At 40.0% G+C, this 27,010-nt stretch overlaps 3 protein-coding genes across 7 annotated transcripts in view; 2 read left to right on the forward strand and 1 right to left on the reverse strand.

Annotated features, from left to right (window-relative positions):
- Positions 1-22,469, reverse strand: part of adarb1b (adenosine deaminase RNA specific B1b) — a 237,903-nt gene extending 215,434 nt beyond the window's left edge. Inside the window, exon 1 of the mRNA XM_061723955.1 lies at positions 22,466-22,469. The gene's annotated coding sequence lies outside the window, so the exon portion shown is untranslated. The remainder of the gene's footprint in view (positions 1-22,465) is intronic.
- zgc:162396 (uncharacterized protein LOC555292 homolog) lies at positions 266-8,495 on the forward strand. 5 transcript variants are annotated; one of them, XR_009782800.1, is made up of 9 exons: positions 266-424; positions 2,129-2,237; positions 2,411-2,751; positions 2,855-3,015; positions 5,535-5,751; positions 6,050-6,150; positions 6,386-6,444; positions 6,591-6,701; positions 7,858-8,495. XR_009782800.1 is itself a non-coding variant. In XM_061723951.1 (9 exons), exons 3-8 carry the CDS (start codon positions 2,641-2,643, stop codon positions 6,673-6,675), a joined length of 813 nt encoding a protein of 270 aa, XP_061579935.1. In that variant the 5' UTR covers positions 272-424; positions 2,129-2,237; positions 2,411-2,640; the 3' UTR covers positions 6,676-6,701; positions 7,858-8,495. The 5 variants fall into 5 exon arrangements, 3 of the variants coding, with proteins under 3 accessions (XP_061579935.1, XP_061579933.1, XP_061579934.1); XR_009782799.1 differs by having other exon boundaries at positions 267-424; positions 6,784-8,495; XM_061723951.1 differs by having other exon boundaries at positions 272-424; positions 6,307-6,444.
- Positions 10,042-16,151, forward strand: zgc:162780 (uncharacterized protein LOC555377 homolog). The gene is made up of 6 exons (XM_061724544.1): positions 10,042-10,220; positions 10,801-10,961; positions 11,239-11,455; positions 13,560-13,663; positions 13,881-14,018; positions 15,071-16,151. The coding sequence occupies exons 1-6, from the start codon at positions 10,110-10,112 to the stop codon at positions 15,165-15,167; spliced, it is 828 nt and encodes a 275-aa protein (XP_061580528.1). The 5' UTR covers positions 10,042-10,109; the 3' UTR covers positions 15,168-16,151.
- Positions 22,470-27,010: the final 4,541 nt, after the last annotated feature.

A 27,010-nucleotide genomic window follows, 5' to 3' on the forward strand; every position in this document is an offset into this window, starting at 1 on the left:
CAAAATAAATATTTTTTTAATTCTTTTTTTAATTCTTTCTCGATATCAGTTTAACAGAAAACATGAAATAATGTGATGTCAAAATGTTTTTTTTTTTTTTTGTATTTGTTTTTTGTGGTTAGTTGGGTACAGGTCAGAGTCTGACCATCAGACTACGAAAACAGTCTGCTCTGATAACGCACTTCAGCCTTTTTTTTCTGCTTTCCGGTTGGCGGATCAATAGCAGCGTGGTGTCCCTGCTTCAACCATATCTCCGCAAATCTGCGGGCCGGGAAGGAGCAACATCTACATTTACATTTACAGAGATGAATAGTAGATTGTTCAGTGTGGACACATTCATTCTGTTTCTGCGTTCTGTAAGAACGTGGTTCATGGCACTGAGACCTCTCACACTCGGCTGTGGACACTGGGAGTGGAGACAACGGTGAGAACTTTGCTCAGCTCTCTCCTATTACACCGTGACACATTAACTCATGGAACTCCTTCAGGAGTATGGGACTGTTTGCGGCCTCAACAGCAAGAGTTTTGTGTATGGCGAGAAGTTTTTCATTGCCGTAGAGGATGCGCTCGTCTTCATCAGATGGCCAGTTTGATGGATTTAGAGCAGCGGCGGCAGAGACAACCCCACTGTCATCCAGCCTGCGCTCAATGTTGTCTGCCAGGGAGACAAAAATCCCTTGCAAAACACCTCACCCTTGGGACGGCCCCATCACCTGGCTGAGACACACTGACCCCCTTGAATGTGGAAGATTTTTCAAATTCCTCCCTCATGCATTTTGTGTTCACACCGTCGGCTTTCCTCATTGATCTCAGTATATTAGGTATTGGTAGGGTTTAAATGCTGATTACAATGTTGTTTTTTTTTAATTAAGGCAATGAAGTTCTTAGTATTTAGCAGGATGATGGAATAGTTCAGTTCTTTCGACCATATTCATGCAGGTTTATGTATCTACAGTACAGTGGTGCTAAAGGAACTGTAAACAAGTAATGCAAATAGGGTCACGCATATTACATTCAGTAAAACTTAATATCTGATCCTTTGATAACTTTAGAAGAATAACACTGATGTTTAAGGCTGCTATACCATTTACAAAACAGCTGAAAACATACGTACAGAATGATCGTGAATGATGTAATGATGTTACTGTAATGACTTTCACAAGTCCCGTGGCTCCTCTGTGTCCACCACAGCTGATCCTCTCCAGGTGCTGTAACAGAGTCCTGGGACTATCTTTGGGACACAGTTTCTCTCTGCACACACTTCATATAAGTTTTAATCAAAGGGAAAAAAAAGTGTTTGTCTAACCCACCTCCTCTGATACAGTGTTTTATGTTTCAAACTTAATGAGAGCCTTTGGGAAATCGTACTGCAGACCGCTTTATGTGGAAATGGTCAACAGGTTATTATGATTGTGATCCCTCAAGAGCAATTAAACAGACTTTTTCCCCCGGGGAGCAATCCTTGGTGGTCAGAGCAACAATACTTTTCTTTTTAACTCATGGTCAAGAAGAAAAAAACAGAAATGGATGAGCAAAACCAACAGTGGATGACTCATATAACTGTGTGTTTATTGACTACGGTTACTGTAGTAGTCAGAACATTGTTTTCTCACCTTAATGCAATGGCCTGAGATTGAAAAAATCACTCATGACTAAAGTTTTGGTACAGAAGTATGACAAAACTCATATTTGTCAGAATACATTGCACATGTGCAGAAAGTTGTTTTTCAGCAAAGCCAAATGACATGATATCTGTTTATTGAGCCAACTTGTATAAAATGTTCTTTAACACAGTGGAGCTTCACAGAAAGTGTGACTTCTGCTTTGTCATGATCTGTGTTGTGCTACTACATAGTGAGAATTTAACTAAGTATGACATAAGCACACAAGACAGGCCAATTTCGTGTTAGATTTTAACAGTAACAGATTTACAGTATGTCAGGATAGTAAGACCATGTTATTGGAAAACGTTTGCGTTAACTGTGGCTAGCCAAAAAGAAAAGAGAGTCCATCAGGTCTTGACAAGTCCATGTGTGCCCAGAAGTGTTGTTCTGGAAACTAAGTTGTTCTACTTTAATGCAATAAAATAATTAATCAAACACCAATACTGTGTGTGGCAATTTTCTAGAACTTTGGCATGAAAGGGTTAACCAAGAGGGACTGTCTGTTACGCACTGTCGACTGCTCACTGCAGCTCGGCTAAAAGGATTGGTGAAATCAGATGCAGCTTCCACTTGGTGAGAAACTTTTTGCCGTATAAAATTAATCTGACTTTCATTTGTGTTGCTCTACTTTTATGCTGTCTCATGTTGGAGTCTGCAGATTAATTTACTTTGCAACTGGCAGTTTTGTTTGCTGATCTTTTGCTGTTGTTTGTACTGTGTGTTTGTTATTCTTCCACATCGGAAAGCAGGAGAAGTTACATACCAGAAAAACTGGAGATTGCATGGGTTTCTGGACCAAAGTCTGGTGGATTGAAAGAGTAAACAAGAAAAAGCACAGGGGCTGAAAAAAAGACAAACTAGGAAGTGACAAAGAATCAAAGTGAACTTTGTCCTACAAAAGTGTTGCAGTCAGAGAGAGTCAGTCAGAGAGAACAAAGCTGGTAACAGACCAGAAACAGCAGACAGAAACACCTCAATGGCTTACCGGCTTTTTGAAGGAAAGGGACATGCCTCAATTTATCAAAAGTACCGTTTCACCCCTCCAACTGAGCTCAAGAACATTATCATTGAATACTTGGACAAAAAGGTATGGTTTGTCCAGAAATGTCAGTTTACAGAATACATTTTTACAGCATATGAAGCCTCTTATCAGTGCATCCAGCCCTGCTAACATAAGTTTGCATCCATAGAAAGGACAGCCACATGTGCTGGCGGTGGATCTGGGGTGTGGAACGGGTCAGAACACTCGACTTCTTGCACCATGTTTTCAAAAAGTGGTCGGCATTGACATCAGTGACTGTCAACTGGAGGAGGCCCGGGCTGTGCCAGGGTACCCCAACATCACATACAGGTAGGCCTGTCTCACGTCTTCAATATTTGAGAATGCAATTTGAAAAAAAAGTAAAGAAAAAGATTAATTTGCTCATGCAATATCTCAGCAGCAGTTGTTTGATTCATAATATGTGCTCAAAGTTTGGTGTTTCACAATGAAAGCCGGTTTTTTAAAGGGTGATCACTCTGAGCAAAGGAAATAAATCATAAGGGTAGGGCTGTCAAGCGATTAAAAAAATGGAGCGATTGATTAATTCAAATCTGTAATTAATTAATCTCTTTTTTAATCTCACCTAAACATTTCTGAGAAAAGCCCTCAAATTGAGGTGTTTTCCTTTAAATTCATTACATTATTATGGCAGATCAAAAGACTGATACATAACAACAACAAAAAATGTCCCCTTCAAGGTGGGACTCGTTGTTTTCCACCCCTAACAACTCAAGCACAAACACAGATTTCATAATAAAAGCAACTCGCAAAAAAAAAAGTAAAGTTAGAGATTAAAAAATCGATTAAGCGATTAAAAAACATAACACGCTAAATATGTCTGTAGTTAATTAATCGCAATTAACACGCTAATTTGACACCCCTACATAAAGGTGCAGTTCACTGTCAGATTAACACCAGCAAACAAGTCAGACAGAGGAAAGTACAGACCGTTGTATGGTCAACGCAAAGAGATAAGCGCTAGAAGAAACATAGACTGTGCGCTGCTGGCCTGCTGACAATTAAAAAAAAAAGCTAAACAAGTTATCTTTAAAACATGAACAATTATGCTCTGTAAGGTATTTATTCACAGCTCATAAGCAATGCGGAGAAGTCAATGCAGTGTAAGTACTAAGCTGCCAAAGAGATGACTGATGAGGGAGTGGTGACTGTTAGCCAATAAAGTGCCAATCAAATGTCCATGCCCTAATTATACGTACATTTATTATTTTATATATCTTTAGCTGATGTGGTACAAAAAAAAAGATTCCTTTGTCAAGTTGTCATGGATGTGGAATCTAGTTATGGGGGCTAAAAGTGTTTTTTAAACTAGACTGTAAATATTTTTATTTCTGCTGCAAAGTTGGACTTTTAAACATGGGAGTCAATGGAGATCGACTTGGTTTTATACTCCGCCCCGAGTGGTCAATCTAGGAAATGCAGTTTTCTAATAGTTGGGCTTCAATCAGAAGTAAGAATATTGGTGCTTGGGAAGAAATTCTGGAATGCTTGCATGGCTAACACTATGTATTGATTTGAAGCAGCAAAAAGAAATGTTTGCAAGTTTTAGCTTAGCAGATCCCCAATAGGGATGCATGTAAAGTCACTTTTGTGACAGTTAAAAGTAGGTCCATTGCTTGGTCACTTTCTTATTCTCCCTCCCATCATTACCTTCTTGAGTTTCTTAGTTCCCTTTGCGGCATCATGGCAAAGGCTTTGCCATGATGTCCACCATTCCTCTGTGAGCTATTTAAGGAATACCAGATCATTAAGGGAAACTAGGGATGTCCCGATCAGGTTTTTTTGCCCCCGAGTCCGAGTCCGAGTCCTTTGATTTTGAGGACTTGCCGATACCGAGTCCCGATCCGATACTTTTATAAAACAATAAAAAATGAAGAAGAGAAAAGAAAATTATGCAGGATGACCCTTTTATTATATTTTAACATGTGTACTGTAAAGGTCTGGAGGCTGATGCACACCTAAAAAAGACTTGGTGAAACAGGTGCGTAGGAGTAGGTAGGAGTGAATAAAGGAAAAAAAAGGGGGTCTCCCGCACACTGTAAGGTCAAGTGCAAAAAACTTTAATAGGGTAAACAAAAAAGCAACGTTTCGGTCCACAGGACCTTTCTCAAGCAGAAACATGTGTACTGTAAAATGAGCACATAGGAGGTAGGCAGCTTGAACATTCTTAAGTCAGTATAAAAAAATCCTCGTTCACTCTCTGAAGGGCTGCTTCAGCTTCAAAACAAACAGGCGTGCTCTGCGCGCATGCGGTGTATGGCTGCCGCTCCGAGCCCACTACTCCAGTGTGCGTTGATTTATGGTCCCGCGTCACACCAACGCAGAGCCTTCAACGTAGGGTCTGGCGTAGGGTGCGCGTCGCCGCGAACCCTACGCTGTAGACTCTGCGTCGGTGCGACGCGGAACCATAAATCAACGCACACGTGGATGGCTGCGCCGCAGCTCCGCTTCCTCCAGGCTCCCGGCCCTCCCGGCACCGGGGCTCGGCGTGTCCCTCCGCGGTACTCCCGGGGACTCTAGTCCCTAGTCCCGCAGCCCCAGTGAGTATTTTCACCGGACATTTTGACCGGAGAGATTATAAAATACCAGACTTCAGCATATTTTACCGGACAACGGAAACCCTGATATATATATCCGATTCCTGATCGGCTCATAACGCCCGAGTCCGGATCGAGTCTGCAATCACGTGATCGGCCCCGATTTCCGATCACGTGATCGGATCGGGACAACTCTAAGGGAAACATCTCCCATGTATCCTGCTTGTTCTGGGTTCTGTGGTTCCATGAGTCTTCTGTCTGTTGTGTTTGCAGTAAAGGACCAGCAGAGGAGCTCCCATTTCCCGATGGTTCTGTAGACTTGTTGACAGCAGCTTCAGCAGCCCACTGGTTTGATCGAGAAAAGTTCTTTGTTGAAGCAAATCGGGTTCTGAAGCCCAGGGGCTGCATAGCTCTGCTGGGCTTCAGCGATCCTAACACCAAACTCAAGTACAAGGACTGTGGAGACAAACTGGACCACATCTATCAGGGGGTAGGTGTACACTTATGGGCCTGTTGTTGTCATGTTAGTGCAAGAATCAATTGCTCAATGCAGCATCACTGTCTCTTGATAACAACCAACCAAGTAAGGTAGTCATTTATCAGCAAACAAAATAATACCAAACCTGGTTAACCGTGCATTGATCAGCCAAGTTACACATTTATTTTCCATCGGGTACTTGACAACCAACATGCACTTCTCCATCAGCCTCAGTCCTCCCCACACCTGTAAGGTCTTTTAATTTGGCACATGCTGTAGAGCAAATAGTTGACCATCAACTCATTTTCAGGTGAAGCGTGTGCTGGCGCCATACACAAGCAACCCAGCTATCGAGGCTGAGGGTAAACTGGAAGGAGTTTTCTCTGCCATTCCTTTTCCAGATAAAGAGAGGTAAATGCATCACTGGTGACTCTACTTCACCAGACGAATGCATTATTGTTGTCATTCAACATTTTAATCATTCTAAAGAAATCTGATTTTTTAAAAAGGCTTTATTTATATCAGGGCATTTATAGGTGTTTATATATTTGTTTTTATCTTGTGCAGGATTGAGAGTTTTCGGGTAAAAAATCTCATCTCTGTCAGACACCTATTGGGCTTCATCGAAACCTGGTCTATGTTCCAGGGTTACAAGAAGAAAGACCCCAAGAGCGCAGAAGATCTGCTGGTTAACACTCAGAAAAGGTGACACACACACACACACACACACACACACACACACACACACACACACACACACGCACACACGCACACACGCCAACTGTAACTGTAAAGGTTTGTCATTTTAATCTCACACTCACACTTCACTTTCATGTTTGCGCCAACTACAGATTCCTGGATGAGATGGGCGTGACTTCTCTTGACACTGAAATTGAGCAGCATTTTGAATATTTTTGTCTACTGGCATCAAAATAACTGTAATCAACACTACGGCGTTGGATGTAAGTATGCTCTCGGAGACAGGAGGTGTTTTATAGATGTTTCGGAGCATAACATTTTATTATCCTTGAGTTTCCTTCACAGATTATCGATAGGATTGCGATTTGGCCACTGAGAGGGCTATTTTAAGACCTGGATTTCGGTGTCCTTCAAAACCTTTTGGGCACATGGACAATCAAAATCAGCATCTATGTGCATTATCGGACCAAATGAGTTCTAAAAGTCTCCATGTTTCAGATGTTCAGATGGCCAAATATCAGTCTGGCTGTGTGAGCAGTAGAGTTAGTTTTTTTTGGATGATGACTTTGAAGGTCTCCACGATGAAGAGCCCTCTGTGAAACATCAAGTCCAGAAGAAACCAGTTCAGCAACAATCATCTTTGCAGCTGTTTGGGGATTCTTATTGGCATCGTTCACTATTGATCTTCAAAAACCTAAAATCCTACACATTTCATCATATTTGTGTTTGTCTTTAATAGAATCTGTCGCTTTTATTGTTACGCTTGTGCGAATGCATCTGCTCATGAATAGCCTATCAGCATATGGTCCAATACACGTTCACTGCATCTGTAGCTAGTCATAGGATGATTTTCAGGTGATGCTATTTAAATTAGCTTAATTGATTGATAATGGACAGGTATGCAGACATCCATAAAGTCGGTTCTTTTTGGTTGTTCAGTGGTCTGGTGAGTGTTAACTCAATGTAAAGGAAGAAAACCATCAGAAAATGATATTAATTAAACAATTGGGGTCAGGTTAGGAGGCCATTTTCAATTTGGAGGTAATCATGAAAACATCTAACCATGCAAACTTATGAAAAAGTGGCGATTCGTGAGTTGCCTATCATTCACCAGTTAACTTGTTATATCTTTACGTTCATGTTTTTACGAATACAAAAAGATTTGTTTTGAAATGCTGCCAGGAGACAGCTGCTTCTCTTTAAACAAGAGTGAAGAAATAAGAACGAACCACACTGTCTAGAGCAATGTCCTTTGGACAGAGAAGACCAAAGTGGAGATGTTTGGGCATTTGACACCACGCCAGCGCCACGTTGAGTGAAAACACAAAACAGCTCTTAAACTAGTTGTCAAGCAGGATGATGATTCGGACATGTTTTGCCATCACAGGACCTTCAACCAGGAACTCTTCTGTATTTTAGGGTCGAATGTGAAGCCATCTGTTTGCCAGCTGAAGCTTGGCTGAAACTGCTACTGAATAATGATCCCAGGCAGGCCAGCAAATCCCAGCTGAATGGCTGAAAACAAAAAGGATCAAAGGCATTGTAGTGGCCCAGTTGACATGCAGATCTCAACCCAGAGGACATTTTGTGGTGACGCCTTCGAGTGAGCTTTACAGACTGAACGTGAAATAAGATCAAATTAGGTGAAAGACCTATTTCAGCTTTGTTTCTGTTAAATCAATATTGACAAGATGTAATATTTCCATATGTTGCTATTAATCAGAGATCTATATCACCTGGGTTTTAAAACCATCTATGAATAGATTATTTTTGTCTCTGGATATGTAAAACCGTATAATCAAAAGAGGGTGTATGTTTTTTTTTCCCACATGCCGTACATTCTTGTTTCCCTGCCAGATTGACCTAGTTCCTCTGAGCTCTAGCGTTTTTGATCTTGTGCCCATTTGCTCTGCTTTTTTTTCTAGATATTTTTGTTTTTTTGTGTAGGAGTGTTTGGATTATGTTTTTTCCTTTTCTCTCTACTTGTATGTCACACTGACATATACCTGGTATGACTCCCAACTGTGATTAAATAAATCTTCCCTGTTAGACTTTCAGTTTGAGTCTGCTTTGATCTGTGCGTTTGAGCTGCTTCTTGGACTCCACGGATCACACCGTCGGGTATCCGAGCCCTCTCTCACTGTTCTTGCAAAACACTGGCAGAGGCTGTCAAGAGTGCTGGCTACAAACAGTGCTTCATCCGGAACACATTTCTAGCTGTGTTGACTGACAATTTACCAAATCTGGGAGTCAGTTTGGCTAAATGGCTGAAATAAATTAAAGCAAATGGTATGAACTGGTATGACTCCTGAATGTGAATAAACAAATATTGATTTAAACAAATATTAAATACACGTCCAAACTGAAATGAAAATGTCCCAATTAGGGCTGTTCGATTTTGCCCAAAAATAAAATCTCGATTTTTTTCTCTCAAAATCCGATTTTCGATTACGATTATGATTATATTGTGAATTGACAAAAGGCAAAGAAATGATTTCAAATATGCTGTTTTTTTATTGAACATTTGCCCCATTGGGCTTTAAGTGCAAACTTTGCTCTTATTAAACCAAAAATGAATGAATAAAGTGCAAAACTCTGTAAAATAAGTTGAAAAAAAGGTTTAAAAAATATAATAAAATATAAAGTTTTATCTCTGAAAAATAAAATCAGCAAATCAGCACTTGCAAACATACAGTAAGTTATATTTCCAATGAAATAAAACCCGATTTTACGATTTTCACGTTTTAACATCGTTCTAATTACATAATCGCGATTACGATTTAAAATTGATTAATCGAACAGCCCTAGTCCCAATGTCCATTTGCAGTTTTTTTTTCAGGAGCCAGTATTTTACTGACGGTAAATAATAGTTTATAGTTTTTGGAGTGATTGTTGATTGATATTTACTGTAGAGCAGATTACGACAGCATATCGGACTCAATGCGACTCAAGATAGATCATAAACCGTTTATGGTCTTTCTTTTTTATCTGCTGTTGGGAGTAGATCATTGTATCCAGTCAAGCAATATACAGAAGCAGGTGCTGACCTAAGCCTGTTTACAGAACTCCGCTGGCAAATGTAAAATGTCGATATGTGAGATCATGTACATTAACAAATGTCTCTTACATGAGTAAAACAACATGGAGAATCTCAAATCTGAACCCTGTCTGTTGTTTTGTGTCCCTCGAGTGAAAACAGAACCTTTGGGTATACTTTATTGATAATATCTCATTAGGACCCTTTAAGCAACCTGAAGTCCTGAGAGTGACATTTTTAGACATTCTCTTCTTCTGTTTCTTTTTATTTTTTTAAATCAAGGCCTGTGGACTATCTTCTGAAAGAAACAGACATCATCATACTGTATGATGCATAATCTTCCTCTTCCTCACAAGAGCCTAATTTTGTATTTCATGCATTCATCAGGGGAATGATATAAAAATAAAGAGCATTGGCACATTATTTCTAATGACGTAGATACTGAAAACACATTTTGAAGATGTTCTTTTGCTACTGTCCCTTTAAATGTCCTCATTGAGAAATACGTCACATAGCCTCTTTTATGTGTCTATGTGTGTGCATGTGTAAGTGTGTATTTGACGGCAAGCGGATTGAATTTTACCATCCTTACTGTGAGAAAGTTTGCCCTAACCCTAAACAGCACCAAACAGCTATGGCTCACCGCCTTTTTGAAGGAAAGGAGCATGCTGGCTCTTACTGGAAATACAGAATCTCTCCATCAGACCATCTAATGCAACAAGTGCTGGATTTCCTGGAAATGCATGTGAGTAACAGCAGGTGGGTGGTTTCTCTGTGTTTTTGATGTACACTCAGTCCACTTTATTGGGTATACCAGGAGTACCAAATAAAGGGCCTGGTGAGTGTATAATCAAGATAAAGATAAAAGAAAAGAGAAAAAATAGTTGGAGCTTTGCTCCGTGAATTATAACCAAATAACAATGTAACTAAGCATTTTCATAGAGAACTTTCATATATCGATCATTGGCTCTTTGGAATAACCTGCCCCAAAACCTCTGCAATACCCTTTTCAGTAAACTTACTTTTAAAAAGAAGTTAAAATTGTATTTGTCACTGTAAGGTTGTTTTTTTTAGTATTTTGTTTTTGTTTTTTTGTTTACCATGCTTTTTTAACAACTCCCATCATGTAACTTGTTTTTAAATTGTAAGGTTTTTTAGTACTGAATACTGATATTAATTAATGTTGTATTTGTAAATCTATTTTGTATGTCTTTTATGTGGACCCCAGGAAGACTAGCTGTTCGCTACGGCGCCAGCTAATGGGGATCCCTAATAAAATCAAATCAAATCAAATCATTAATAATACATGTTGTATAATTTCTCAGAAGGGGCCGAGCTTTGAGCAGGCGGTGGATGTGGGTTGTGGCTCCGGGCAGGGAACGCTGCTGCTGGCCAAACGCTTTGCTTCAGTGATGGGGACCGATGTGAGTCCTGCGCAGCTAGAAATGGCTTTGCAGCATGCTATAGAGCCAAACATCACATATCGGTAAGCTTGAGCCAAATCAGAGTCAGGACACTGCATTGCTAGCTATTCAACATATTAACATATTTTTATACTGCATTGGGTTTTAATAAATGATTGCAATTAACTTGGCTGGTTCAGGCCTGCTGTATGAGCTTCACAGCACGGCGACTTACACAAGACAAGTGTCACATTGTTCCCATTTAAGCTTTGAGCTCTCATGTTACATTAAGATAAACCTGTGAAAACAGAAGAGAGATCATGGTGGAAAGTTTTATTTTTGTTCTTATGTCATTTTTAGACAGTGTGGGGCCGAAGACCTGCCTCTTGCTGACAGCTCAGTGGACCTAGTGACAGCCATGTCTGCCTTCCACTGGTTTGACAGGCCCCGCTTTCTGCTGGAGGCCCACAGGGTCCTGAAGCCCCGCGGCTGCCTGGCTCTGCTCAACTACTCTCTTGACATGGAGCTCAGCTACCCTGACTGCTGCTCGCAGAAACTAAACCAAGTCTGCAAAGAGGTAATCGCAGAATGCCGGCTCAAAAGAAGTCATACTGTTAAATGCAGTGGTGTAAAGTAACGAAGTACAAGTACTTCGTTATTGTACTTAAGTAAGATTTTTGAGAATTTGTACTTTTATTGATACTTTCATTTTTCTGTACTTTTACTTTTACTTCGTTGGTGTAACGCGGAACCATAAATCAGCCTTGAGCGGCAGCCGACGCTCAAGCCGACAAAATTAAAATTGGTTAATGGAAACAAACGCTAAGCAAATTCTTGGATTCTTGCAATCCTTTTGAAAATAATTTTGTACTTTGAATTTTGTACTTTGTACTTTTTACTTTTTACTTTTTACTTTTTACTTTGTACTTTTTACTTTTGTACTTAAGTACATTTTACACCATGTACTTTTGGTACTTTATTATATTTAATTTGAGGTACTTTTATACTTTTACTTAAGTAATTTTCTTAATGGGTACTTTTTACTTTTACTTAAGTAATTTTCAAGCAGAAAATTTGTACTTTTACTTAAGTACAATATTTTTGTACTTTTTCCACCTCTGGTTAAATGTAGGTGTAGTTTCGTGATTGGTTGGTTAAGTGTGCTGGGGCCAGATGGTGAAATAACTTAGACTCAGACATAAACTTAGACTTTGATAACTTAGATAATTTAGATCAAGTTGGTCTTCCTCTAATTATTATGTATTTTTGTATGTATTGCAATATATTTGCAATAACTTGTAGAGGAAATCTGTCCCTAACTTCAGTTCAGTAAGCTCTTTGGGCTTTTGCTTAGCTCTGTTGAGAGAGGAAGCGATACATAGCTCTCCCGCGTGGCCATTTTCCAGCCATTCTGATACAGATTTGCTGCTCTGATCATTGTCCTGGCGCATGATCCAATTTTCAACCAGACTTTAGCTGCCAGACAGATGACCTCTAGACAGATGACCTCAGAATAGTCTGATGTACGCAGGAGTTCATGACTGACTCAGTGACTGAGAGCTGCTCAGGTCCCATGACTACAAAACAATCTCAAATCACAGCTTGACAGTGGGTTTGACATGTTTCTGCTGAAGTTGAGTATTTGTTTGTATGTTTTTTTTTCCAAATAGGGCACTGGGTACTCTTCTGCCATCTCTGCCGAGTAAATCATACTTGTTCAGTTTTCCAATTGGGCTGCCATGGAGTTAAACATTTAACAAGATCGGTGATGTATTGCCTGGTTTGACCCTGGAGTAAACATGATGGGGAGTCCAGTCCTTGAAAGATTGGCAGATGTCTTAATTGCTTTCCACTCATAAATAATAATCAGCTGAATAGCACTGTATGGGATTCTGCCGTCTACAATTAAATTGCTGAAATACTAAAGATGTGTTTACAGCAGCAAATCAGAAGTGATTAAGACAGTTATATCATTTTTTATAAAAATGTTTAACCTCACATTTCATCATCACTGATGTATGTGCGAGTTACTGAGGTGAACATAATCAAATGTGTGCATTTCCATGTGGAGCAGCTGGTTTGTTCGGTCATGCGGTTAATGTGAGCAGTTTGAATATGGAATGAGAAATTCAGAGACAAGTGACAGAAGCAGTCAGCCGGCTTCCACTGAAGTGTCCTGTTTTAGTACAAGTGAGTGAACATTGGTTTGGTCAGTCCGAACATGAATTTTTTTGCATACACAAAATTGCTAGAATAGTGTCAAAATTCTGTGCTATAATTTACGTCAAAGCATTATTGCAAAATGAATACATGAAACTGTATAACCAATAAATCTTAGGCAGATATCATCAAGTCCTGACTACACTTTTATTATGTATTTGTTTGTACCCGTTTCTGAAAGCAAAACAAGTGCATGGAGCTGCTTTTTTCTGTCCATGTTGGTAACCATGCAGTGCCATCTTGTGGATATTTGTGGTACAGACTGTCTAAACTGTGGTGTACTGCACGAGTCAGATATTTCTGAAGTCTTTCATGCATACAAAAATAGGCATCAACTCTGTACAGATCCGTAGAGGTAGGTGTAAAATATTGTTGATATAACTCTATTAATGGTACATAATGAATTATGTGTTTAAAGGTATTTGCCACGTTTCTAATGTTGCTGGTTTTTATGTAATCAGTTTTATGCAGCCTTGCACCCATACCGCAGTCCCAACCTTGGTCAAGCCTCTATTCAGCTGTACCGGGAAGCATATGAATCTATTCCATACCCCGTCAAGGAATGGTGAGTGACACGTCAGGTTCATGCATGTAACAAAGTAGTGACGCTACTGTACACTGCACTTTACAGGGCAAACAACAGATATACATACATTCTGTTTTACTGTGGTGAGTTTCATGTTTTTGCAAAAGAGAAAATAAACTTAATTTTTGGCATGTTTGATATGTATCCACTCCATATATGTACCAACAGTATCCTTAAGCATAGTCATGTATTGCAGGCAGGAGTGTGTGTGGGACAGAAGGCACATGACTCTGTCCAGCTACATGGGGCTCGTGGAGTCGTTCTCCAGTTATCAGGCTCTACTGAGGGATGACCAACAGAAGGCCACCAGGCTCTCCCAGGACATCGCTCAAAGGTGAACTTTGTGCCTTTTTTGCAGTGCACACAAAGTATAATTTACACTTGTCTGCAAAGGTTCATACTGCCATTTTAATCCTAAATGTTTGTGTAAAACCAGAACAAAACCCATCTCATCATAGATAGTCTTAGGCACATAAAACCTCAGATGTACAGAGACTGGTATGGCGGTCTGGTGATGATCACCTCACAAGGTTCCTGGTTCAGTCTACGATGGGACTTTTTCTCTGGTTAGAGAGTGGATGGACAATTCAAAATTAAGTGTAATACATATTCTATTTTAGGCTGCGTCCCAATACTCCCCCTCGCCCTCGTTTTTTTCACTAACCCTAACTTTTGCGCGTTCCTGTGAAGGTAGTGGTGTCCCAATTCCTCTTTTCACCTAGGGGGAGGGGGCATAACGAGGGCTAGGGGCTGAGAATAGCCCCTTCAAATCGAGGGATTTCAGACGCTCACTTGGCGAGCGAGGGGGTATGAAAATTTCCCAGAATGCTTTTCGTCGTCATTTGCGGACTGAATCAAAAAAAAAAACATGGCGGACATTTCTTATTTTTTTGGGAATAAAATCAATATTTTGAGTTAGTTTCTGCATAAAAATGCATTTTGATTACATTTCTCGGCGCAAACCAATATTTTACTTTCATAATATTCACTCAGTGAATGTACATAATCCCTTTTTTGTCCGTTGTTCGCTAAAAGATCGCACCGGAATATGGTTACGTAACCTACGTAAGCGACGCCGTAGGTTACGTAAGCGACGCCGTAGGCTGCGTCTATTATTAGTATCCATTAACCAGATAAAGACGTAGGATGAAAATTAGTATCCATTAACCAGATAAAGACGTAGGATGAAAATGGTACAGTACGGTGGGCACTATTACGGTGAGATGAATGACTTCCTTATCTCAGCAGGCGTGGGTTTGAGTCATGGTCCTGTCATCCCACCGTCCTGTTCATTTGTTAATTAAAGTCCACTAGTGAAAGTTGGGAGTCTTTAAAATGAAGTATTTTGTGTGTTGTCTGACACACCTCCTGTGCTGCTGTCCCCAGGCTGATGTCTGTGATGAAAGTGACCTCTGCAGAGACGGAGGTGGAGGTGGCTGTCAAGTACTTCTACCTTTTGGCCTGCAAACCTCAGGAAGCCTGACTACTGACAGCCCAACGACTTTCAACAAAGTCAAGGAAGGACACAGAGGCCTCTGCCATTTTCCAGGATTTGATCAACTTTTTTGTGCAAAAATGTTAGGTTAGGAAAAGCTACTAATCACATTTAGTTTTTTACGTTCCTGATAGAGAGGGTAATTTGTGCATAAGTTATGTCTTTACTTCATATAACTAGAGCTGCCAGCCATCATAAATACCGTGGATCTCTCTGTAGTCTACACTTTTCCTACTGATCAAACGCTAACATTTCTAGGTTTGATATGACTGACAAAATACTTTCTCCCAAATATTGACTTCTATTAAAAGTTTTAGTTGCTTTTCTGAGCAAAAGAAATTATATTTAATTGTCAGCATGGTAATTTTGTGTCCCTTTCCGAGGATCTCATACTCTGCAGATGCACATGTTTCAAATCAAATGCATGCCTTTGGGTATTTTTCTTACACATGAGGCCAACGTTAAGTACATTACCACGCCTTGTCTAGCTAGAAGGGTCCTGATTCAAATCCCTGCTGGGGCCTCTCTACGTGAAGTTTGCATGTTCTCTCCAGGGCGTGGATTTTCTCTGGGTGCTCCGGTTTCTTCCAAGAGTCCAAACATGTGGAGGCCGTTTGTAGTTTAAGTGACTGTAGGAGTGAGTGTGAGTGTGTGTGGTTGTCTTAAGTGTGTCCAGAGAGTCCAGGGTGTACTTTTGTGGATGGATGGATGGATGGATGGATGGATGGATGGATGGATGGATGGATGGATGGATGCTTTACAAGCTGCCACTAGGGGGAGGCATTTGATAAAAGGTCCTATTTACAGTTGGCACATACTGCATATGGATAAGCTTTCTTCAACTCCCTGTACATCAAAATCAAGTGTACACCTTTGAGTGACTAGATAATCATATTATCATGTTTATTATGTTGTTTTTTTTTGCTCTATTTACATGTTCATACTTCATAACTGATCCATGCCAGATGAGCTGGTATTTTTACCACCATCAGCAGGAATTTTGCTGATGGTGTTTTTTGATTCGTCCATGTTTTCACTATGTTTTTTAAATCACTCTTACCCAACACTATCTTTTTGAAACGCTTGAACTATTTATGGGTTTTATTGACACAGATACCCTTAATTTTTTCTTTTTTCTTGTTTTAACATTAAGAGGGTACTCCTTGTGAGGTCTGTAACACAGCAGGCAGACTCTAGCACAGACATCAGATTAAAGAAGTTTTAATTACACCTGTTGCTGGATAACACTGTAGAAAAGAACTAACAGAAAGAGGTAGGTAGGTGGTCCATGTACATGACGACCAAGCAATTTTCCTTTTAATATTGAAAAAACAAAATTGGGAAACAAGCTGTTTCCCGATTACAAATAATAATAAAAGCAGACACGAGAACTGACAAATTTTTTGTTTTCAAAATGAAAAACAAGAAAACTATTATTTGTTTTCCGACAGCATGTTTCAAAACGAAAACTTAAAATCAGAAAAAGATGGGAAAATTTTGATGTTCAATATTTATTTATGGTCTGTGACTGTTTTTGGTCGTGACCTGGAAGCTGTTTGTAAAACACAAGTGAACAAGAAATTTTGACCTACTCGTCGCAAGAATTTGGATGAACTATTGATGCAAAAAACAATGGGGTTGCATGAGTTTGCAGATTTTATTAAGTAAAAACGGACCAATGGAATGACGTGTGGTGATATTTACGGCGCTTTACGTAGTCAGTTTGGAGCACCACGGCAGGGGTTTTCAGAGAGAAGTGTAAGGAGATGGTGTGCTGAGCAAGGACTGACTGACGTGGTCCAGTAAAGTTGGACAGATATTCGCAGATTCCTACTTCTGCGGTCAATAACTCCTAAATAAAGAGATGTTAAAGCATGGATGTCGCCTCTGTCCAACCACTGAGACGCAGACAATAAGCTACAAGCCAATTGTCATCAAAATGAAACTAAACTGCACAAAAGACGTTGTTGTCAATATGCAAATGGCTGTATAATGCCTATTTAGGGACCGTCTACAAATTGCGATCCCCAAATGAGAATATTCATTAGCTTCTCTACCAACTGTGGTGTCACCAAAATATAAGCAAGCAGACATGTTCTGTTGAGGATTTGAATGGCCAACGTGTGCCTGAACCTTGGATTGATGGTGGAGAAGATTCCTGGTTCAGTTCCCAGTTTGAACCTTGGTTTTAATGATCTTTGCATGGTTGCTGGGGACTTCAGTTTCCTCCCGTAACTCATATTTCAGGTTAACTGAGGGACCTTACTTGTACAGAGAAGTATGTATAAATCCACATTCATTCCTATTTTGTGATTGATCAGTGACCTCTTGTTTTAAGAATTACCATAATCTGGATTACTCCAGATTATGATCATTCTTAAAATTTAGAAAAAGGGTTTTTGCATCAATGTTTCATCCAACTTGAATCTAGGTGACATGAACAAGACAATGCTACCCAGTGAGGGTAGAGAGACACACACATGGCCACACATGAGGTAAATGAGCACGGGTGCAGACCACCATGATGCATGACTGAGGAATTCTGGGAACTGTAGTCTAGGGCGGTGATCAGTATTGTGGGGAAGCTGACCTGGTAGAGGAGGAGGAAGGGCAGCCGTGGCACTCCTCAGTGTAATTGAGATGTCTACATTGTGTCAGGAGTTATTAATCATATGAATTGAGCATGTTTAAAAACAGCAAAGCAAAAAATAAACAGTTAAGGCCAATATAAACGATCTACCGGTATCTGGTTCTCATACTGTTTAGGCTGAAAGGAAAGGAGAAGAGGTCAGTTTTATAGAAGTGATATGCACCTAAATTGAGATTTAAGGTTTTAATTTGTTGTCTTCGTAGAGCTTTTAAACCTTTGGTGTCTGGTGAGATGAGTTCATAGCTGTGACTGGTCCAAGTGGGCAAATTGTTTTTATCTTCACTAAGTAACGCTAGAGTCAGTTTTCAGTCTTCTTGCACTGATTTATCAAGACAATTAATAGGAAATACTGTGATCCAATAATCAGGGTGAATACAGCAACCTTCTCTGCTGCTGTCCAGCTAAAATCAATTTGCATCTACAGTATATTGGTAGCAAATGACCTTTCGAGGAGAAAAATAAGCAACTTCAGCATCGCTGAAGGTCTTTGCTTATCAGCTCTGCCCATTTGGAAAAAGCTTTTGTTCTGTCAGTTCTTGTTTTCTGCTTTCATCTCTTTTTAAATCACTTTGCTGCTTTGTTTTTGCTTCTTTTGCGGATCAGTTCTGTTGGCTGTTCTAGCGTCGTGTAACAAGCATAAGCCTCCATTTTTATCAAACGTTTTACAAAACACCTTTAGCCAGGATTCATTCAATTTCTTCTTCTTCATCGGCCAGTGAACAGTAACCTTCTTCGTGCCTTTTACAGCGTTAGTTGCACAATTTGTGAGATGACAACTCAAAATAGGCTGCTCTTTTAAAGGTGACCTATTATGAAAAACACGTTTTTTCTTGTTTTAACATATATAAAGTGGTCTCCCCTCACCCTGCCAGCACAGGGGAGATGAAATCCCATGAATTTCTGCAAGCTCTCTGACCCCCGCCTTCAGAGTCCCCCAGTGTCACGTGACCTTTTTTTGAGCCATTCTGAATCTGCGCCTATGGTGACGTCACCATAGGCGCTCATTTCCATAGGTTCAGCCTCCGCTGCTGAAACCACGCCCACAACCAGCTCTCTCCGCTGCTGGAGCGGTCCTTCCTTCAGCCAGTCGGACGCGGCGCCGCGGATCCAGGTTAAATCATGCAGGTTCCCGGGTGGTTTGGGAGCTGGGTCCTCGGGGGTCTGTCCCAGGCTGGACCAGCTTCACCCTTCGAGATTTTCAGGCAAATCTGTCGGTTTGATCCCCGGTAACGGGCGATGCGCCGCGGATGCGCTCCAGAGTGGATCTGTGCGCCCGCCGTGGAGTTGTGGCGCCCGTCGCGCAGCATCCGCCGGGCAGATCCGGCTGAAATTCCGCTGGTCGGTCCCCGGGAGTCCCTGCTACCAGTCCAGGCCGGTTCCTGCGGTCCCGGCCGGTGGGAACCGGTCATATTTCCCGGTTAAAGCCGCGGTGATGCGCGCTGATCCAGCAGCGCCTGGCTTGGCTCCGGGGCAGCGTTCAGACTCCGCCGGGCAGATCCGGCTTAAATAGTGCATAAATGTTATTTATATACAACTCATATTTTATTTTTTTAACAATAAAGTTGCCATTTGTGAAAATTCAGTGTTGTGATAATTTACAGGCTCGGGCTGCTCTGGCGGAGCGAGGTTTATTCTCCTCCCCTGCTACACGTCATTCAGGGAGCCAATCAGCACAGAGCCTCATTATCATACCCCCCCCTTCCCTAAAAATGAGGCGCAGAAAAAGAGGTTAGAAGCGGTAAAACTAGTGACAGGGCCCACAAGCTGGATTTATGATTTATCTAGAAAAAACAAGCTTTAGATTGTTTTTAAGACATTCAAGGCCTGTTTAAAATATACATTAAATGCCATAATAGGTCTCCTTTAAGGAGAAAGATCTGTTGTGCTAAGAGATGTAAATTGTTTATTGCAGGTTAATGAAAATGTCATTAATTTAGCAAAGTGACTGGATATTGTTGTAGTATGTGTTTGGAGTAGAGATGGAGACTCAGATAAGGTTCACTTTATTAACTAAATCAAACCTAATGTAGTGAAAATCAGGGGCAAGTTTTCAGTCCCAAGTATCCCAGGTTTTCTATGCTCGGTAGCTCATACTTGACAGGAATAATTTGGGGACAACATGGCTGCTTAACCAGAAGACCCAAACATTTTCATAAAATTCAAATAAGTACCATCTGAATTAATCAATCATAAATTAGGAGTTTTGGCATTAAAACACTGTAAAACTACATTCTGTTATATGGAAAAAAAATGTTTTTTTTTTTACGTTTACTTATTGATAGTGTCATTCTTCTCCAGTATTGCTGTATGTCGATGTGAAATCCTCTCACAAGTCAACAAGCAAAGCAGAAGACACCCAGAGATTTTAGAAATACTTAGCTGGGTGTAGACTTGGAATAATAACTCGAGTACAGACGAGAATACATATCGTAACCTTCTTAAAGTCTCATAATAAGTCTTGACAGGCCATTATTTTTAGAGAGAAACAATATCGGAAATCAAAACTAGACTGAGTGATAAATGTAATGAACTCCTCAATATGACGCAAGGAAAACTAAGATGCTGCAGATAAAAAGACAATGAAGAAAATACAGAACAAGGACAAGCAGAGAACAAGGTTCCAGCAGCACAAGGACGTTACAGGAACAAACCTCATTACCATAAGGTAAACATTGCTATTAATCGTATCATGTACTTTTTAGGTCTTAGGTATTATCTCATACTACAACTTCAAAGCTTTGTAACTCTGAACCTATTTGTTTTTATAACTTTTTTTTTCTTCGTTTTTATAACGTCTTGCATTCCTCCTTCAAATGAATGTCTTTGTATTTTCTGTTTTCTTGGGATTTCATGGGAGAATTCTTGTCAGACGTTATTCAAACATGCTTATTGTCACATGCAATCTTATTGCAACTGGCAGGCCACTTAAAGCTGCTTTCTAGTATACAACTACACAATAACAGCAGTTTGGAGCCTCCATTAAAAATGAAGAACCAAGATTCACAAATGTGAATTTTGCTTTCTGTTTGTTGTAGCTGTATGAACTTAAATATCCATCCAGATATCTTACAAAGACTGTGATATTATCTGCAAGCTGCTAGAATCAATAGTCATCTCTCCTGTGAAATCAGATCTGCCCTGTTGAGCTGCTGACAAAACACAGCATCAGGTGATTAGTTCTCATTGATCTGTTTTGTCGTTTCGAAATAGAAAGCTCCAGCAACAGAATACTCCATCTGTCTCCACATCTTTATGTACTGTCAATCAGATTTATGAACACACGATTTATGTAATGACATGCACTCACCAGCCACTTTATTAAAGACACCTTGCAGAGACAATTTTGACCCCCTTTTCCTTTTAGAATTTCCTTAATCCTTCGTGCCCTCGATCCAACAGACATTCTTGGATCATATCGAGATGATACATCACACAGCTGCTATAGATTTAGCAGCTGCTCATTCAAGATTTAAATCTCCCATTCCACCACATCCCTTTGATACTCTGTTTAGATGAGATGGGGTGACCGTGGAGAACATTTCAGTACGGCGGCCTCACTGTCACATTCAAGAAATCTGTTTGAGATTATATGAGCTTTGGGACATACTGTGTAACAATGATGGAAGTAGCCTTTTGAAGATGTTTACAGCAAGTTGTGGTCATAAAAAGATGGACACGGTCAGTGAAGATATCAGGTAGGCTCTGGCATTTAGCAAAGGCCCTAAAGCATAACAAGATATCATCACTTACAACCTCACATCACCATCAACGCGCTAGACCGCCGATAAAAGGCAGGTTGCATCCATGCTTCCGTATCAAATGACTCTGACTCTTAACATCCAAATGGCCCCAGAAATCTATATTCAAGAGCTGCAGTTCAGAGAACAGCACCACATCCATCCAACTGGGTCATCACCTGTCTTTCTTTTTACGTGGTAGCAGCTGAGACCAGAGACAGGTGGACATCAAGCCTGCAACTGCTGCTGCAGCAATTACTTATACTCTGAAAAGAGTTATAAATTAAACAGCCTTGGGGCACATATTGTGTGCTGTGCACTACTGAAGTTGGAATTCATCAGGGAATTAAACTGCTTTAAAACAGGAAGAGCAATGTTGTATTTTCTTGTTTCAAAGCGGCACCAAGGATGATTTTCCTGTTCACGTCACTTTCGATTTTATTTGGAGGAGTGTTTGATTCATTTCAGGAGCAATCCTGTCCCTACTATCAGCAAATACCAGCCAAAGTAACTTTTGACACCTGTCGTCTTCCATGACAATTACGTGGGCCGGTCAAGGATGACTGATTCTTGCTCACAGAGTAAAAGAGGACAACATGACAGAGGAGACTGTCCCCTGGGTACCCTAATAGAGTGTATAAGGAGAACTAGACAAAACCTCCTACTACACATAGGTTTTCTGACGAGTGTTTCTGAAGCCTCTTTTTTGCTGCACCATGTTGCAAATAGAGATGGTACAGCACTGGTTCTTTTGGTGAGCTAGTACACGCCCACCTTATTTCAATCACAGTTAGGCATTAGAGTTTGGTTGACTTAGCATATGCTAACCTATGATAGTAATGTCATGCTGTTGAGAATTCTGCACTAAGGTTAAGCCTAAATGTATTTTAATTTTCTTATTGATTGTGAATTTGGTTGGATGTCATTCAACTTTTGAACCTATTAGGTAAACTACCTCCTTTTGAAGTGAAATGTATTTATTTTTGTTATTGCACTATTCTTCACTTTTGTTTTAGTTTACAATTTCATGTTTCTCCATTTTGTGGCACCAGTGCTGATAAACTTTGTTTTGATCCAATGATGCAGTCAGTGAAAAAAAAATATATATATGTCCATGTTGGAGAGAATAGACAATAAAAGAAACTTGGGACAATTTGAGTTTTAGTCCTCTTTTTTTTTTTTTTTTACTAAATTCATTGCCAAAATGTATCTGATCGGGAAAAGGTATCAGAATTGTATCGGGAGCCAAAAAAAGTGACCGGAAAAAAAAATCGGGATCGGCAGATACTCAAACTCAAGTTATTGGGATCGGATCGTGAGCTGAAAAATCCTGATCGGGACGACCCTAGTTTGGATTAATGACTATGATCTTTTAGGTCTTTGTACACAGCAAGTTATGCTCAGTAGTCAATACACGGCTAAGCGCTAATTAGCAAAAGTTTTGACTGATGTAGTGATGACCGCACCAATAAAAGGCCCACGCCCCTAATTACACATAAATGTATTGCTTTATATAATTCTAGCTGATGTACTAATAAAATTCACACCCCATACAGTTGTCTTGAATGTGAAACCTAGCTATAAAGACAGGAAATGTTTTTTTTGAACAGGGCTTTACAGTCTTTCATATGTTAATTCTGCTGCAAAGTTAGACATTTTAAAAAGCTGGTTAAAGGAGAGTTGCTTGTTTTTGAAGTGACTGGCCCAAGTGGTCAGTGGAGGAACTGCAGTTTTTCAGATATCCACGTTGGCATCAACTGTGCTCGGCCAAACCAGGTGCAGGAGCGCCCTCTTTTGGCTGTTTTAAGTTGTGGCCATAATATAATAAGTGTTTCCACCAGAAGCCCTGCAATGCATTTCAGAGACATTATAAAACAAATGCACCAAACATATTCACTGGGTCTGCTCAACCACAGTCAAGCTGTTAACCTGCTGACACTGCAGATAAACACTTTGGAGGGTTTCAGAGAATATTTTTACCACAAACAGGGAGACGTTCATTTAAGAAGTCAAAAAAAGCACATTTTATTTTAATCAATCCCACCCTTTTTATAAGAGCAATGGCAAAAAGGACAAAACAAGGCAAGCTGTCCTCAATTTAACAGATAATGTGATCTTGAAACATTTGGGTAAACACATATTTTTACACAAATTCAGCTGAACAGTCAGTGCTTTGAGGGCAAAAACTATGATTTTGCTCCTAGTGGGACTCAGGGGTTAAAGACACAACAAATAATGTGGGAAAAGAAAGGCAGGAGACAGATTAAGTGTAGGAGGACTCAGTTTCAAATTAGTTTCAAATTAAAAAAAATCGTCGTTTTTAATGGGTCACAAATTAATATAGCAAATTAGCACACAAACCATTTAAAATCCACTACATAGGACAAACAAGATTATATTTCAGTACTCACTTTTGAAGATGAAAATAGATGTCATTTGCATTCATCACACACTTCCAATGACCCTTCTGAAATCAGCGAAGAATACAAAGAGCCAATCAAAACAGAAATGTTCAAGAGAAGCTTTAAGTCTCGATCTCTTGAAGGTGTTTATGATTTTGCTTTACTTCACTGCTGCCAGGCTCAGATAGCATCTCTCACATGATTCAAATGCTGTGGGGTGAGTTGGACCTACTTCAAACCAGACAAGTTGTTCTGTCACGCAGCGAGTGTGTCGTGTGTCTGCTGAACAGATGTTTCCATCTCCTGAGTGAAAGTGTGTGACATTTCTCAGACTTTTTCTCCATTCAACAGGAAGTTTATCATATCCAGGTCAGAATTTGACTAATGTATTAGTCATGCACTTGCAGACAACTTTTTCCTTTAAACTAAGCAGACACAAGGCGCAGATCTGGGTCCTTTGGTGCAGCAAGGAAAGCAGAGCCTCAGGAGCGACACTTTGCTTTAACATGATTACGACTGGGCTGGGTTTCTGTCGCTGCTGCCATCAGTCAGATTTGAACTGACACCCAGACAGACTAACTTGACTAACTAGTAGCCTTAAAAAAAAAAGAAATTGCTCCAGCACTCCAGGAGTTAGTAAATGATCAGCATATTTAAGATCTAACATGAAAGAAAACATGGCACATATTTTCTTGGTGATGCAACAAGAAACACTATCAACTAAGTAATTACTTCTCAATCGTTGTGGGGTGTTTTTCAAAGAAAGAATGAAAAAGTCATCATATGAGGGCTAGACTGTTGATGGACTGGCAACCTGTTCGGGGTATACCTCCACTTTTCACTTGGTAACAGCTGGGATAGGCTGCTGATCCCCGTGATCCTGAATGCCACTGAAGCGGGTATAAAGAAATAATGAATGAAAGTGGGTTGGAGGGAGGTGGTGAAAAAGTATAACGATTTTCAGTTCCATTCTTAGCTTTGAGGGAGTAGCTTTAAATTAGTAGTAAAGTATTTACAAAAAAAGGCTGCAGACAAAGCAATCCTGCAGAGTAGCTCAGGCTCAGAACAACCACCTGACACCTTTAAAGAAAAGTAATACTCTAACACATACATTTATGTACGTTTGACTGCCAGACCTCATAACAGCTTTGTCGCTGAAGTCCCTGACATATGTTTTTAGCTAGAAGTCATGATTGCATTATAAAGTAGAACGCAACATTTTTTGGATCAGGCTGATTTGTCTCTGATACACGGGTAAATAAATGAATTGGTTCCCTTCCGTGAAAGAAAGTAAACTTTTCCATTAGTGGGGGTTTAGGGTAAACCCGCTGTATAGGAATCTCTAGCTATACCTCCATTGTACTGTAGCTGCTCACAACACTGGTGGCAGTAATGCCCATTTTTTGCTGTTAGCAAACAGCCAGTAGCATAAAATGAGACGAAAAAGAAGAATGCAGCTGAAGAATAAAGAGAAAATTAAATAAGTAATCAAACATGAACAGAGATGTTTCTTGTGACTTGTTTTCTTTTTTTTAACATACTGAAAGCAAAAAAATTACGAACCAAATGAGTTGTGTTCACGTGATTTATGTTCATGTAAAAGGGCTGAAGTAATTTAGCAATCCCGATTATCTCACGATCACGGGCAGAAGGGTTGACAAGACACAGGTGCAGACAATCAGGGCAGATGGGAACAAAACAACCAAACCGTGACAGATTAGCAGATTTGGTTGGATTTTGGAATCTAAACTAATGGTTTGGATTAGGAAAACTTTATGGCCTGATTTAAATAGTTCTCCTAATTACTACAGAAATGTACGGAGCCCCTCTGGTGACATTTGAAAAAAATCAAATAATGCGTAGCCACGCATTAATAACTCGTGGCCACGAGTTAATATCTCGTGTCCACCAGATAATCAATGCGTAGCCACGAGTTATTAATGCGTGGCCACGAGTTATTAATGTGTGGCATTATTTAATTTTTTTCAAATGTCACATGTTATTACTACACTCACCATGACAATACTCTTGCTCTTTAATATAAATAGACTATAATTACCGTTATTAATGATGAATAACCATCCCACCAAGGAAGTTGCAACCGCGAAGTCCAGACAGTAGGTTATAATGCCATCCACAAGTAAAATAATGCGTGGGCACGAGATACATAATGCGTGGCTACGCATTGATTATCTCGTGGCCACAAGATATTAACTCGTGGCCACGAGTTATTAATGCGTGGCCATGCATTATTTTATTTTTTTCAAATGTCACCAGAGGGGCTCCGTAGAAATGAATGAGAAGCTACTTTCTTTTTTAGATTTTCTGGGTAAAGTTCTTTTTCATTTTTTCAAGAAAGTTTAGTGCAGGCATTAAAGACACCTCCGCCTGATATGAAACATTTTAAGGTTACCCCAGTAGGCAACTATTAAAAGTAGACACTCTTTCTGTCATTGATATTCTGCTGTTTTGAATGAGATGCCACAGTTTGCCAGGAGAAGTCTCCTTTTTCTTGACACTGTAGAAAGTGGCTGAATTAAATATCCAGTCCCTTACTATAACCACTTTACACGTTATCCGGTATGGCATCATGGGAATCCACGTTTCTACAAAAACAGACAGTTATCATGCTGAAATTCAGACCTTCAGCCAATTTATAGTTAAGACTACCTGTCAATCTAGGTGTTTTTAATTCTGGGAGTAAAGAGGAGATCCAGGAAAGAAAGTGCTGCACAGTCAAGAGGGAACATAGAGCTCCACACAAAAAGGCTCCAGCTGAGCAGCGGTGAAGTGCCAGCGTTACTCACTGTGCCATGGTGCCACCCGCTGGGCTTAATCCTTAACTGGTGTGGTTTTAGGATCACTGTCTCAGTTAAATAATGTACTTTTCTGCTTTCAGAACCATCTTGAAGTTGATTATGCACCACTTTAAACCGCATTCTCGCTACACTTTTTACTTTGTGTCAAATGAGCATCTCACTGGTATTTCCACATGGATGAAGCATCACCACCTTCAGTTAAAACTCTCTTAGAATGATCCAT

This window comes from Cololabis saira, chromosome 6 (genome assembly GCF_033807715.1).
Source record: "Cololabis saira isolate AMF1-May2022 chromosome 6, fColSai1.1, whole genome shotgun sequence".
In the NCBI taxonomy this organism is placed as follows: domain Eukaryota; kingdom Metazoa; phylum Chordata; class Actinopteri; order Beloniformes; family Belonidae; genus Cololabis; species Cololabis saira.